The sequence below is a fragment of the Ammodytes marinus genome (genome assembly GCF_949987685.1).
Source record: "Ammodytes marinus genome assembly, chromosome: 7".
NCBI lineage: Eukaryota > Metazoa > Chordata > Actinopteri > Uranoscopiformes > Ammodytidae > Ammodytes > Ammodytes marinus.
This window is the reverse complement of record NC_137211.1, coordinates 8,032,827-8,048,517: the sequence shown is the minus strand read 5'-3', so window position 1 is coordinate 8,048,517 and position 15,691 is coordinate 8,032,827. Positions and strand designations below refer to the sequence as shown.

Genomic DNA, 15,691 nt, shown 5'->3' with positions numbered 1-15,691 from the left:
ACTTGTATTCCAGCACGGAACAGCCCCTTGGCCACGGCACACCTGGGAGAGGTGTGCCGTGGCCAAAGTACAGATGCTAATGAGATGACACGCGCACAAGCAAGCGCACAGGCGGCGTTCCTGACGTGAATTTATTAAGGATGCATTGTCAGTTTACTCCGTTAACGTCCGCTGCCTTACTAGTCGGCACCAGAATTGCCCACCACTTGGACTTGTAGCTATAATGTGTGAGAATTAACGTGTGTGTAAGCCTAGGTGTGGGCTAATAAAAGAGGGAGAGAGCTAAACAGGTCGGCTCAGAAAGCACAGCAAAAAGGTTTTCGTGTTTAGGCTACTCACGTTCGTCAGATGATTTTTTTTCTTTTTCCTCCCGTCAGCTGTCATAACTGCATTTACGCATGGCGGTGGAGACGCACCCAAAACAACACACCGCGGCCCGGTGATAAGGAAACTGTAGCCTACTCTAAAGGTTTAACAAGAAACTTTATAAAGACACTTAAAAAAAACGATATCTGCCCATACAAAAAGTTCTGACTTGGATTTGTTGGAGCGATCGATGTGTACAAAACCATCCGGATACATATGGTCTGATGACGGGCCGTTATATTAATAATAAACAGCGTGCTGCACAAATATGAGACTGTCCACCGCGACCTATTACGTCAAGGCTACATTAAAAAAAAAACAATAGCTTAAGGATTCTCGTTGCTCTAATGTGGAAGTGGAATATTGATGCAAATTTGGCCGGATGAAAATATTCACAAACAGTCGTATAGCCTACAAGTAGACTAAGCTCCAAATCCTAAACGCGCACGGTGACGGTGGCAAGGTGCAAGTGTGCCCAGGCCACGAGCAGTGTGAGCACGGGCCAGCGAGGGGAGTGGGGAGGGGGGGGAATCGTGCTGAATCGTGCTGAGCACGGAACAGGCCAACGGCACCAGTGTGAGTACACCCTTAAGGACTATTTCAATTTTTTTTTCTTATTTTCTTTTTTTTCCGGTTTATTAGACAGTTTGGAGAGACAAAGTTGGAATGGGGCAAACACTCTGCTCTTCGATGGACTATTTCACACATAAAAAAAAGTGTTCATGTCTTTCAATAATAATTTTATCTAGAAATGTTTAAATATTCCACATCATTCCTATTAGAGTTAAACAATTCACCACCGTTCATACTTTAGACTATTTCTTACTTTTCCACATCTTCATACTCCTTTAGCTGATTCATATACATTCAAGCAATCAATGTACTTTAGCTCCAAGTCTATTCAATTACTATTTCACAGTTTTACGTTTTATATCCATGTCTTTCAACTTCTTCATAATTTCACCAATAAATATTCAAACCTCTGATTCAACTTTTCAACTCCTTTTATACAATTATGAGCTTCATAAACTTTTTCAAATCTTCATTCTCAGCTATCCAGTTTAGCGTAAGCTGTTTCAGCAATCACACGCATTTTCAGCAGGAAATGCATTTTCTAGTTGGTATTTAGCATGCTCTAGAGAGCAGGGAAAAGGCTGTTGCTAGTTCTGCAACATTCATGGTTTAGGTTTTCAGTGAGTTTTCAACATGACAAGTTACAAGTTTGCTTATTGGGAGTCAGCAGTTTGTTTCTCAGGCATTAATAGCATTTCACTACACATTGTACTTGTATGTTTGTCTTTCACTCTGCGTCAACCTGTTTCCCTTGATGAGGGCCATTCCCTTCAAACCAAGCAAAACAAGGACTTCCATCCTTCCACAAGGAGGTTGCAGAAATTCAAATTATGTCCATTAATCACTTTCATCTTCTGAGTTATTGCAAATGTTCATATTTAAATAACCTGTGTGGTCCAGCGTTAAATTGTGCAGGGATCATTTGCTAGAGGAGGTTGCTTTTTAGCATAAGCAAAATACACTTTGTTGAATTCATTTAAATTTGCTCACAAAGGCTTAGCCATCACCAATGTCTCATAACTTGCTGGAGGCAGAGGCAAATTCAATGCACATCAGTTTTGTAAACTGTAAATACAAATATGGAGTATTTTCTTGCTTCTCTTTGTCTCCTGCGATCCCTTCAACTTTCCATGGCTCAATGCACTGTCCAAGCCTCAGAGTTTCATCTGGAGGGAGATTTTCTGATAGGTGGACTTTTTGATATTCATCATGTCAGTACCCCTGTTTATCAGGACAGACCCGAAGCCATAGACTGCATCAGGTGAGTCATACAATAAAACTGCTGGATATATTCTTAAGTTGAAACTAATGAAGAATGACTAGTGTAACACATAGTTTTTGTTCATTCATGTACTGTACCTTACCACAAGACTAATGGCTAAAGGGTTTTTACTGGGAGTTTTTTCTCAGCCGAGCTAAGGGTGTAAGGGCAGGGTGTCATATTGTATCATATTGTATGAAATGTAAAGCCCACTGAGACAAATGTATTTGTGATTTTGGGCTATACAAATAAAACTGATTTGATTTGATTTGATGGCTATGGCGAAGTAGCACTTTTCCCCCCTAACTTAATTTATGTAATTGCTATCTTATCAAAATTGCTATATGATTAAGTCTGGCCGTAGTCCTCCTTCCATTCAATCTGTTTTGTACCATCCATATCTTTTCAATTTTTAACCCTTAACAAACAGTAATGCATTAGGCAATATGGCGAAACTGAAATGAAAAGGTACTGAAGCCATACAGGAGCAGATTCTGAGTAAATTGCATTAAATTCAACAGTAAATCAACTCCACTCTCCTGTTGTCCTTTTTTCTGTCCTCAGTCAACCTTTTCTTCTCCCACATTATCGAAGGTTTCAGTTGATGAGATTCGCCGTACAGGAAATTAATAACTCTACCAAACTATTGCCAGATGTATCTCTTGGCTATGAAATATTTGACCACTGCACAGATACACATACTTTTCCAGGCATTCTCAACCTCATCTCAGTCAATGGCTTGATACAACCTTGGGGTGACCCACACAAGCAACAAGCACATAAGTCCAATATGTCTAAAGGGATAGCAGTGGTTGGCCCCTTCACAAGCACTCAGGCCCTGGCTGTAGCTCCACTGTTCATGGTTAATCTCATTGCCATGGTAAGTTTGCTAATTATTGTGTTTTATTATTTTTTTCTAAAGAGACCAAGTGATAAAGAAAATGACTTGAAAACTAAATTGTATAAATGTAATTGTTTTTTTATGGGTTTGAATAAGAATATATTGTTATAGCAATTAATTTATGTCTTTATTATTCACAGGTCAGTTATGGATCTTCAAGTTCTGTTTTTTCACAAAAAGGGATATTTCCCTCTTTCCTTAGAACAGTGCATCCCAATAAAGAAGCCATAGAAGTGATTGTTAACATTGTGCAACACTTCAACTGGCGTTGGGTTGCTTTCCTTAATGGTAATGAGGATTTTGGCAAAGATGGACTGGAATTGTTCATAAAGAGGATTAAGGATACTGAGATCTGCCTGGCATACGCTCAAAGAGTCGACGACAATACAAATTTCTCCCAAATGTTCAAAGAGATAGAGGCACAGAAGATAAACATTATTATTGTTTTTGCTCCAAAAATTACTGCTGAAGCTCTCATTAAGTCAGCAATACAACTGAATATCACAAACAAGGTGTGGATAGCAGAGGATGGATGGGCCTTAGACAAGAGGCTTCCCAAGGAAAAAGGAATCAAAAATATCGGAACTGTACTTGGTGTGGCTCAGCCAGTAGTCCCAATACCTGGTTTCAGTGATTTTATCTATTCTTCCCAAAGCCAGACTCATTGTAAAAATGCAAAAGAAAATATGTTTTGCAATCAAGTTTGCAACTGCAGTAGTCTGAGTGCAGAAGATGTCATTGCTGTAGACCCGTCTTTTTCTTTTCCTGTATATTCTGCTGTATATGCCATCGCCAATGCCTTACACAATGTCTTACGATGTGGAGCTGGCAAATGTAATAGAAACATTACAGTGTACCCTCACATAGTAAGTAAACAAATAATTTGGATATGTACATTTTCTTATTTGTTTCAGATAGCTTTAACGATAAAGATAGTAGTATCATATATAACATTTGTAAACATACCTGTGAGGACAATTTTCACAAATCAATTAACAAGTGTTTAAATATGTCCACTCTCTGCTCTGCTTGCCTTTCAAACATTGCCTTGTTATCAAAATCTAAAAATTGATGCAAAAGTACAATTCTGAAAAACTCTGAGGAGGGGGATCATCTTCAGTTCCTCCCTCCATAGTAAAGTTGTTAAACCCCTGTTTAACTCATATGTCCATTGTGAACACATGCAAGTAAAGGAAAATCTGAACTTTGTGTACCCACACCAGGTTCTAGCAGAGCTGAAAAAGTCAAACTTTACACTTTTAAATCAAAGTATTAAGTTTGACGATTATGGTGACCCCAAGTACGGATCCTACTCTATAGTTTTTTGGAACAACAGTGGTGATGCAGAAGAGATTGGCTTCTATCATTTTCTGCCATTGGTCAATTTTTTCATCAACAGCACCAAAATTCAGTGGAAGTCAAATGGAGAAGTAAGATGCATTTTTACAATTATAATATGTGTTTGCATATCTCATTATATCCACAGTTATCGGCAGTGAGTTATAACACTTTTTTATGTTTTATATGTTTTTATTGTTGCACTTAACTATATGTCTAATGTTTAGCACTGTGTCGGACGGAAGAAACATTTTTTTTTGTTTTTTTTATGTAAAGAAGTACAGTATTAAAACTTCACCGGGTTGTTCATTGTTTATAAAGTTACACCAGTTTATAAATATACATTATTATTATTTTTTTCCCTTTGAAGCAGAAGATTAATTGACATAATCATAATAATTAATTTGACAACATTTTTGGTCTATTAAATTGTATTTGTTGCTAAACAATTGTCTTTTACAGGCGCCTACTTCACTATGTTCCCCAGAGTGTCCTGTAGGATATGCAAAAAAGCAAAATGGACCCCACAAATGCTGCTTCAAATGTGAAATCTGTCTGACCAGGACTTATATCAACAGCACAGGTAAATTACCTATTTTTTTTTCTTAAAGGAACAAAATTTGTAAAAGCAGTGCTGTCATTCTTGCCTTGATAGGTATCGATTCCAGACTCCTGTTGAGATTCCTTCAACAGATGAGAAAAATTATCACTCAAATAAACAATTATCTGCCATTTCCTCTCTAATCATTAAACATGTGAATGGCTCCAGAACTTGATGAGTAAATGATGGCTATGAAATAAATCTCTTGTGGAAAATGGCATATTATGTTGTCTTCAACTAGACGTTGAGGTATTGGCATGCGAAAAAGGCACTGAAGTTGGGAGGCCAAGGGCCCTAGATCTTGGTGTTTGTATTTGCTGTGCAACTATTCAACATTACATGGCTAGCAGGGACAGTGACTTTGGATTAGTAGACCGGGTGGTGGTACCTATTTTTTTTTAAAGGAAGCAGCGGGGTGTGTTCCAATTATCAGGAATTCACACTCCTGAGATGGGGTTTCTTCTAGGGTGGGGCTCACTCTCTATGATAAGGTGAGGAGCTCCATTATCCAGGAGGACCTGTGAGTATGGCTACTGCTCCCCAACATTCAGCTGATGTGGTTCAGGTATCTTCTAGGATGCCGCCTGGTCGCCTCCCCCTGGGTGTGTACCAGGCACATTAGACTGGGAGGCAGACCCAACACACGCTGAAGAGACTATATCTCTTGGCTGGCCTGGGAACGCCTGATCCCCAGGACAAGCGGTAGCAAGTTGTGGGGACCATAACCCCGGACAAGTAGTTAAGGCTAATGGATGGGATGGACACTGCTTCCTCAGTTATCAATAATTTTTTTAAATGTTAACCTTGACTTCTAACAAGTTTTTCATCTCTCATGTAATACAGAGGATCCCTACAGCTGCATCGACTGTAAGGAGACAGAATGGTCTGCAGCAGGAAGCACCTCTTGCAAACTGCGGCTGGTGGAGTACATCCCGTTCACAGACAGTGGAGCCATACTGATCATGTTGGGGGCCTGTGCCTTGATGGCTCTCACACTAGCCATGTCCGTTCTCTTTGCCATCAACTACAACACACCTGTTGTCAGATCTGCTGGGGGACCAATGTGCTTCCTAATTTTAGGCTGCCACAGTCTGTGTAGTCTAAGTGTGTTTTTTTACTTTGATAAGCCAACACTTTCATTCTGTATCATGAGGTTCTTGCCATTTCTCTTGTTCTACACTGTTTGTGTAGCATGCTTTGTTGTGCGCTCTTTTCAAATTGTTTGTATTTTCAAAATGGCTGTCAAGTTCCCCAAGGTCCACAGTTGGTGGATGAAATATCATGGCCAATGGCTGGTCATCACTGTGGCATTTGTTACTCAGGCACTCTTACTTCTTTTTAACTATTGTTATGCAACACCAAAGCCCTACAATGAAACTGTTTGGTACCCAGACAAAATCATACTTGGTTGTGAAATTAATCTTAATGTATCCTCTGCTTCCCTGATTGTACTCTTATCTCTGTGCTCACTTTGTTTTATTTTCTCCTACATGGGAAAAGACCTCCCAAAAAATTACAATGAGGCCAAAGCAATAACCTTCTGTCTGCTCCTGCTGATCCTCACCTGGATCATCTTTGCCACAGTGTATGTGCTCTACCGTGGCAAGTACATCCAAACTATTTACGCTCTGGCAGTACTCTCCAGTCTCTACTCCTTTCTGATGTGGTATTTCTTCCCAAAATGTTACATTATCATTTTTCAACCACACAAAAACACGCAACAGTACTTCCAAGGCCTTATTCAAAATTACACAAAAACTATTAGCCAGTAGTAGTTTCCAGTATGTGTCTCTGCCTGGAAGTGCATGAGGTCTTCTGAAATTTGCAATGCAAAGCACTAATTTGGTAGCCTGGAAATCCAGACCCTGTTATCTTATTAATTTGCCAGCGCCTAGTGGCAGGTCTGGGAATGCCAGGCTACTAATTTGGCTTTTTTAAATTAATACTATATATTTGTCCAATATACTTTCAAACATTGTCAGCTTATCTATTTACAGATGTCTATTATGTTTTAGAGGGACTGTTTTGACAAGAGTACCTTTGAAAGTAGTGAAGAACAACAATTAATTTAAAGAAAATGTCAAACATGATATACAGTTTACCATACAGTTTACCTTGCTCTGACTGTGACAGTAATAATATTAATAAGTCATATTGGATAATGCTAAATTGTTCAGATCGTATTAAAAAGTTGATGTAAACAAACTGTAAGTGTTACCTCCACAATATTTAGCCAATGATTATTAGACCATTTTAGCAACCGTTTGTTGTCCCTCCTTGCTACACCTATCCAGTCTCGTTAAAAATGGATTCATGCAGACAAACTCCTCTTTCTTTTTAGAAATATTTTATTTCCAAGAATATGTGCTTGTAATGTCATTTAATATGGATTACACTACCATAAGATAACAAATAGATAGGACTGCCTTAGTTGTTGGTGATTTTCTGCTAAGCATCTTTTGCTGTGTCATTTAACAGCCTCTATGCAATTAGTGACAATCCATGAGGGTTATTCTGTTAAGCTTATGTAATAATTTAGATATTTTCATGAAAATGTATAACAATGGTATATGTGAAGTATTCAATAAAACAAAATGGAATGTGCATTATCCTCCAATCAACTTTTTTTGTGTTGTTGCTGTAACACTGATCTCGCCACATGATGGCACCGCTTCACAGTGGTGCTGTCTGCAGGTCGGACTACAGATCCACCAAACACTTGTATGCACGATTTTCTTCTGTGAGTTTTCACCAAATATTATTTTTCAGTCCTTCATCTTAAAGCCATTTATTCCACAGGAACACTGAAAATTTGTTTAATACTCAAAAACTGGATGATGTATCAGAAATTAAAAATCAGCTCTATAAAAAGGTGAAGCACTGTGTAATTTAGGATATAGTTAGGGTGGTTGCGGGGGTATAGTGCAGTTTTGTGTAGATTTTGTAAGGATGAAGAAATGTATGTTATTTCATATTAAACTATCAGACTTGAGCTATTACTAACCAACATTCAAGTCAAATCATGTGTACCTGCTTGCTTTTTTTTGTGCACTTTGTTTGTACCCTAATGGAAAAACTGTATGTGAAAGCATGGAATGATGATTAAATTCCTATCTAGGATTGATGCTAAATGCGTGATATCTGTGAATTTATTGCAACTCATTCCACTGTTTCACTACATTTCTTGTGATACTTTTCATGAAATGTTAATTAAAAATGTTCCCTACATGGGCCTGATGGTGTAGGCTTCCATCTCTGTAATTAAAGTTAACTCAGCTCGTTGTGACATTTAAAAATATGTTATGCTCCAATGAAAGCATAAAGACATCTCTGGGAAAGGGGTTGAGGCAGGGTGCCCCAGTGGCAACTAACCCTATTAGTTAACCTGAACTGACAATTTCCCTACTCACCATAGCAAATAACCAACTTGAAAGTCTTCAGTCTTGAAAGACCCTCATTTCTGTAATTACTTCATTGCACAGGGAAACACTTTTGTTTTCATTTGGAGGCATACCAACAAGAGACCAACACCTATTTATATTAGCTGTATTTTATAATAGTGGTATTGAAAAGTGGACCACAATGTATTTTCCATTTCTGCTTTTATTCCCTGTGAGGTGAAGATATCTTGCTTTTTGGTTGACAGGTTTACCCTGCAGTCTGCAGACTACTTTGACATTAGGGTCATGACACAAAATGACTGATGCTTCCTAAGGCAGTAATGACAGTCGACTATTTTCTGTTTCTATTTGAAAGTCAAAGTTTCACGCCGTGACGCTCAGCGAGACTGCGGTGACCCACAAAATGAAACGGAAAGAGCCTTGCCGCGGGGGGTATGTGACAATTCCAGAGGGTAAATTGCCATTTTGTTGTGGCTATTCAATTTCCTGGCAAGGAGACGGGGAGGATGGACCGTGAAACTAGGAACGAATTGGTAAATAGTGCCACTTAGCATGGCATATGGCACGTTTGGAGAGCTGAACGCTGACACCAACAAATTGACGATTTCATACCTATTTCAGAGTTAAATTTGCCACACACGTTGTCACGCAGCATTTTAGAGTTTATGTCCATTAGTGAGAATATTTTCGTTGCATACTACGGCGTTAGATTAGTGATATAAAAAACCCTATCTAAAGTTACTGAAGTTTAAAAAAGTGTTTTTTAATAAAAAAAAATTAAAAAGTACAATTTTAAAAAAGTTTATTATTTTAAGCTAATTAAATATTTATATGCAATAAGCTAACAAACGATTATCATCAAAACATTTTAAGGATTTGTAACTTTTATTCCCGTCAAGGGATGCAGAATTTCTGAGGGAACACATTTTCCGTTTTACAAAATATGGAGCGGAGAAAATCGGAGGAACGCCCCAAGGCTTTTCACTTGTACCTTTCAATTTTCCACTTCGGTCAGATAAAGGGAAAACCCTGGGAAAAACTTGGCCAGCAACTGGTCCTTCATTTTGCACACAGAGCAAAAACAAAACGCTCTTTAAGTGGAGGCTATTTGCGTTTGGTGGCCATATGGGACTGGCCTTAAATGTACCTCTTTTTCTATTTTTCACCGTTAGTCCTGTTGTTAGGAAATTAACATAGGCCTACTATGTTAGTCCACAGGCCTACTGTCACAATTAATATATTCTTGTAAATAATCCCAGTGATTATTAACAAGAATGTTTTTTGATAGACACATAAATCCCTGTTTAAGTGGATTTGAATGTCTTTAAATCTACTCGCTCCACGGAGTGAAGTCCGTCCCCTTTCAGCAATGACAATTAGTTGGAGTTCATTTTTAGTCCACGTGCTATTGTTTAAAAGAGATTGATCTCAACAACAGGACTCTGTTGTAGTCTCATAGTCATCAAAACAAAACAAAAATAGTGAAGTGGACCACATTTAGAAAATAAAACTTTCCCAGTAAACCCACAAAGAGTAATGCTGCAAACAAGGTATTTATGAAGACAGTGTCGATCCATCAGAAAGATAAGTCACCACAACTGTAATGGCAATACAGAGAAAAATTGCAAAATTGTAGGTTTGTTTTTGATACGTTTTTAATATCAAATCCCAAACGCTTTATTTCCACGTTGGTCATATTGGTAACTGTTGTTTTACGCACGGCTAAATACAGTGCGCTAAAGGGTGCTTGGTTATTCTTATTCAAATCTTGCTCAAGTGGTTCGGAGTAAATGGCAGATGTTTTGTGATTCAAGGCGCATCAATACCCATGCGCTTTAGTGTTTAACAATGGCGCTCCCCTTTTGTTAGGCACTTGTGTCTTTCAGTTCAGAGCTCCACAAAGGCTTCATCCTCCAGCGAGTTATAAAGTTACTTTCCAGCCAGTTCATTTCGACCCTTGAGAAAACCTTAAGCGATGTTAATGTGCACCCCTGGTCTTTTCATGCGGTAACCCCGGCACACACGGGCAAACAGCATCCATTGTGTTCCCAAACCAAAGTAAGAAGTCTTTAAATAACCCGATGACTAGTCCATAGAAATTCATGATGCTATTTCTATTTGATGTTTCATCAGAGCTTCGTCAACAGGTCCATCGCGTGGCTTTTCAGGAAACCCTGTCCATATTTCTAATATTTTTTTCCAGTGCACCTGTCCATTAGCTGCTCTTTTTACTGTGACCTTGTTACTCACAATGAGCGTGTTGGTCACACCAGTGATGCCTCAGGTCCATCTGAATGGAAGGCGGTACATCGATTTGCTCCGCTCACGGTGCGCCAAATTACGGGCCTGCAGTGTTTGCATATTCTACCAGCGTTCTGCTATGACATCCTGACATTGCATATCCATGCATGCCTTCACAATATAGGCTAGCTACGGACGAAATTCGTTACAACAATGATCATTATTAAGTTATTTTCTGCAAAATACAATGACCTACAGTCTACTACATATGGGTAATTTAGTTATTGAACATGTACATCTAGGTAATCTTTCGAATGCATATCGTTAATGTAATCAACTATCGTATAGCCAGCAAGGTAAAATAACAATAATATAGCCTACATTTGCATGTAGTTTAAATAAAGTATCCTTTGTTATCCATTGTTATTTGTAAACATACCGATGGTCTACAGCGTTTACTTCCGAAGTGTCCTATATTGAAGATGTAGCCTAGATCACCTCTACTGCTTCTGTTATACCGTTTGGGTGCACGCCTAACCATTGGGTTGCAAATGTCTCAGTTTCCCATAGGAAGAAAATAGTTTATTGCAGTAATTGCATAATTGCTTCACTAATTGTTGTTAACAAGTTCCCCAATAGTCCAATTATTACAGCAGCATTGTCAGGTCTCCGCCGGCAGGCATCCATGACAAAGGTCCGTTAGGGTTAATGAATGACCTGGGGCTGAAAAGTAAAAGTGAAGCGAGAGCCCGAGTCCTTTTATAAACATACACTTAACTTGTCATTTAATGGCACTTTCATTATTATGTCCACTTGGGACACAAGTTTCTCGTTGCGCTATTCTCATGGATAGATGATGATGACAACGACTTTTGAGAAGAGTGAGCGAGGTGGTATTGGAGGGAAACAGTTTTAAAGTCTGGCCGTATTCATTCACTGCAGACCAGTATTTTAATAAAACCACCACCAACCGCTTCTTTCCTTTTGCAAGTCACAGATCCATTGTTTGACCCCAGAGAGCAAACACTAATTGAAATTATAGCGAATAATCAGCGGTGAAATCGTAGCACAAATTTAACAAGACAGGCGACAGGTTGTGATGCCACGGCTCCATGCTGAAATCGACGCTCCACGGTCTTGTGTTAAGGCCAAGCGTGAAAACGCAGATAATTCGGCGTCCAGAGAGGACAAAAGACAACAGAATGCGCACTTACACCAGAGCACTGCGGGTAAATTTCATACCAATTAAATGCTTCAGTATAACCTCCTATAGGACCACAATGGCCTGCAAACCTTCGGTACATTTTGTTCAATTAGTGTGGTCTGCAGCAGCCCGACATGCCTGTGCTCCAAAGGCTAATTGAATTATGATAACTTTCACACGAAACTGTTAATTAGTTCTGCAAAATAAATTCAGTATTAGCATGTATAATCATGTGATGCAAAGTGATAAACCAAATGATATTGATTGGGTCAATATCAAAGCCTTGAAAAAGTATATTGTAAAGGAAATCTACTACATTTCGTTAAGATGGAATAGACAGAAACAGTAACTATTGGTTCACTTCAGAAGTGGAAGGAGTCTTTTGATGCCCACACGTTTGTGGTCACAAAGCAGATGCAAAGAATAGATCAATGGCGCACAACTATAAACTGGCCTCTTTTCATGCGCGCTCTCTCCAGACTGAATACAAATGCCCCTCCTTCACCCGGGCCCTCAGTCATTTTAACACACGCATTGTGTATCCTACCGGATCAGTTAAGAAGACTTGGGAAGCTAAGAGGTTTTCCCAGCGTTGTCGCGTGTCCTACAAAACGCGTCATCTAAACATACTTTCTTTCTTAAGTTCTGTAAATAAGCAACCCTTAATAACACATCTGTTTATTTGATGCGCTGAACATCTTTACCGTAGGAATGTGCTAAAGCCAATAGCAATCCATAAGTGGGTGTCTTTAGGCCTATAGCTTTAATTCATCACCCTTTCAGTATTTGCAGATGGTATGTGCGAGCCCAAGATGCGCAGTGGATTGCAGTGAGCCTAGTCAATACATTGTTTCAGCTGGTATGACTTTCCCAAGCCTTTGCCCCTTTCAGGGAGCAGTGTGGAAAATCGGGAGGCGAGGGACCGAGGACAAGGGGCGGCCCACGATTCTCCTCGGTGCCTCACTACTCCTGGTATGAAGACAAAACCTGACACAAAAGCCAGACTCTTTAACTGTTCACAATTTTCTAAATCTCTTGTGCTTTTCGTGCTAGCATGTTCAGCGCTTGATATGTGTAAATAAAATGTTAGCTGCACCTTAAACAAAGCAGGAAAGATGATAATGTAATATAAGTTTGCAGGTGTTAGGCCTACACTTGTTCTCCAAGTGGCCACCAGAAAATCGAAATGTTGCGGGGACACGGACAGAATTACCACGGTGCTGCCTTCGACCTGGTGGCGTGAAACTCACAAATAAAAGATTGAATACAGGAGTCAATGGTGGCCACACCATGCTTACCAAGCATAACCATTGTGATTAGTCATTATGTTTAAGATTTTTACGCTTCCCTTTAGGTTTTTGCCCCACACGTTGTTTCTTGGCTATTTGGGCTAAATATATCCATTACGCACTAGGTTATGTAGCTATACTATCTACCTAGATTTGTCTCTGTTTTCCACCGATCTTGAAACGATAGATAGATAGATAGATAGATAGATAGATAGATAGATAGATAGATAGATAGATAGATAGATAGATAGATAGATAGATAGATAGATAGATAGATAGATAGATAGATAGATAGATAGATAGATAGATAGATAGATAGATAGATAGATAGATAGATAGATAGATAGATAGATAGATAGATAGATAGATAGATAGATAGATAGATAGATAGATCTTTTTATATGCATCATTTAATAATCGTGGGGACTAACAATTCCTCTGCATTCTGCATGGGCCATAATTTTGTTAAAATTATTCACTTTTCATTGGCGCGCCGATAGCCTTTGGTTGATTTTGGCTGTCAAATGACGCCAGTGTTGCTCTTTTGAGCGCAAGAGCCAGGCGGGACTGTTTTCATTGAGATGTTAAGTGGGTGTCTCTATATAAATCCTCTTAGGGTCAGCTCCTTCATTCGATCATCAGAGAGGGAGAGAGATTAACTTCAAGGAAAGCAGGAGAACAGAATGGTGGCCTCTACAGACTGCGTTGAGAAATCAAAACATATTGCTGGAAACAAGGTGTGTAATCACTTATCAAAAAGTCACTGTCTCCCAGGGTTTGAAATAAAATACAGCAACATTGGGTTTTATGCATTAATAATTGACCCCCTTTTTATTTTATTGTTTACAGGTATCCAAACCACTCATGGAAAAGAAACGAAGAGCTCGCATTAATAAGTGTTTGGACCAGTTAAAATCTCTTCTGGAAAACTACTACAGCAGTAGTGTAAGTATGCATGGCGTTACTTCAGTATTTTGAACACAGTTTATATTATTTTATTTTATTTTTCATTTGTTTATTTATTTATTACTTCAGACCAGCTATTGAACTTAATAGTTAAGTTATGACAACGACTAAGATATTTAAGTGGATGAATAATAAATAAATAATCTCTTTCCTCAGATTCGTAAGCGCAAACTGGAAAAGGCGGACATCCTAGAGCTCACTGTGAAACATCTAAGGAACCTCCAAAAGATCCAGAGCTGTGAGTATTTGGTGGCTTTAAGAGTCTAGGCCTATATCAACAATATTTAACGCGCGACTTCTGTGTTTCTAACCTTATGATGTCTCTCTTTTGCTTTCAGGCACGGCAGCTGCTCTCGAGTTCTCTGACTACCAGACTGGCTTCCGCAGTTGTCTGGCAAACGTCAACCAATATTTACTGATGGCGGATAACTTGAACGGGAGCGACCGCTGTGTATTAGCGCAGCTCTCCAGTAAACTCCACCGCTCTGGAGGACGAGAGGAAGTCTCCAGCACCAAGGACAGCGGCCTGGCTCAAAGGGGGACACTGGATGACACGCGGCGGCTTCTTCCGTCGGCAGCTGGATCTGAGGAGAGAAACACGGCCAAAGCTAAAGCGCCGCAGCCCCATAGCGCAATCACATCACCGTATTGTCCAAGTATATTCGCACGGCAGTCACATGGAAACAAACAGTCTGTCCCTGTTGCGGCGACCATACAATACACGCATGAAAAAAGATGCGGGCACAAGAAGTTTCACTCCGTCAGTCGCAGTAATGAGGTTACAAACGCTCAGGAAGAAGTGTGGCGGCCTTGGTAGAACTCATAAAAAGCTTCATTGAATGTTTTAATAATTGCACTGTATAGATTCCCAAAACATGTCTTCACTTATATACTGTTTTATTTTCTTAATAAAATTGGAAAAATAATGGATGTGTTGTGTTGTTTATTAAAACTGGGAAGAATTGTACAAGATCGTGTCGAGTCTATGGGTGCAGCAGATTAATATGTGAAAAGGTCCAGGGGAGTGGGATTTGCGAGTTCGTCCATTCTTCTCTGGTTTCACACATAAGTACCATACAGTGGCGGGCAAATCAGATGCTTGTAGGAAAACGAGACCATTTTCTGCCATGGGCAACTCATTTCACGCCATGCTTTGTTCTCTATAGCTCCAATGGACTTGGAGACAGTGAAACAATGTAGACTATCGTTTGAGAAAATAAACAAATATAAAAAAAATGTGGTAGGCCATACATTTTTGCGCGAACTTCTAAATCGATTTCTGCCAGTTCAATTGTTTGGCTACCAGCTTCTCTGAAGTTTATTTAAAATAAATCCATATGCCCATATAAAGCTTTTGTCAAACGTGTCAGTCTTACGTCTCTGAGGCTTCTCACTGGAGTGATATTTAGCCTATAATCTTCACGATTCTGAAACACAAAAACCTCACGTTCCTCCCTCTCTGCATGTCAGGTGTCAAAACCTATCCAGTGATGTTTGTTTTGATCCAAAAACGATCATATATTATCCACGATGAACTGTTCTGAATTTGT

General features: G+C 39.3%; 2 protein-coding genes across 2 annotated transcripts; both read left to right on the top strand.

Moving 5' to 3' along the window:
* Nucleotides 1-2,069: 2,069 nt before the first annotated feature.
* On the top strand, nucleotides 2,070-6,812 carry LOC307253591 (taste receptor type 1 member 1-like; the record flags this gene model as incomplete). Its single annotated transcript, XM_080031700.1, has 6 exons — nucleotides 2,070-2,200; nucleotides 2,765-3,080; nucleotides 3,242-3,967; nucleotides 4,325-4,531; nucleotides 4,902-5,022; nucleotides 5,884-6,812. The coding sequence occupies 6 exons, from the start codon at nucleotides 2,070-2,072 to the stop codon at nucleotides 6,810-6,812; spliced, it is 2,430 nt and encodes an 809-aa protein (XP_079887826.1).
* Nucleotides 6,813-13,858: 7,046 nt separating this feature from the next.
* her3 (hairy-related 3) lies at nucleotides 13,859-14,958 on the top strand (the record flags this gene model as incomplete). Its single annotated transcript, XM_080031699.1, has 4 exons — nucleotides 13,859-13,912; nucleotides 14,025-14,120; nucleotides 14,298-14,379; nucleotides 14,480-14,958. The coding sequence occupies 4 exons, from the start codon at nucleotides 13,859-13,861 to the stop codon at nucleotides 14,956-14,958; spliced, it is 711 nt and encodes a 236-aa protein (XP_079887825.1).
* Nucleotides 14,959-15,691: the final 733 nt, after the last annotated feature.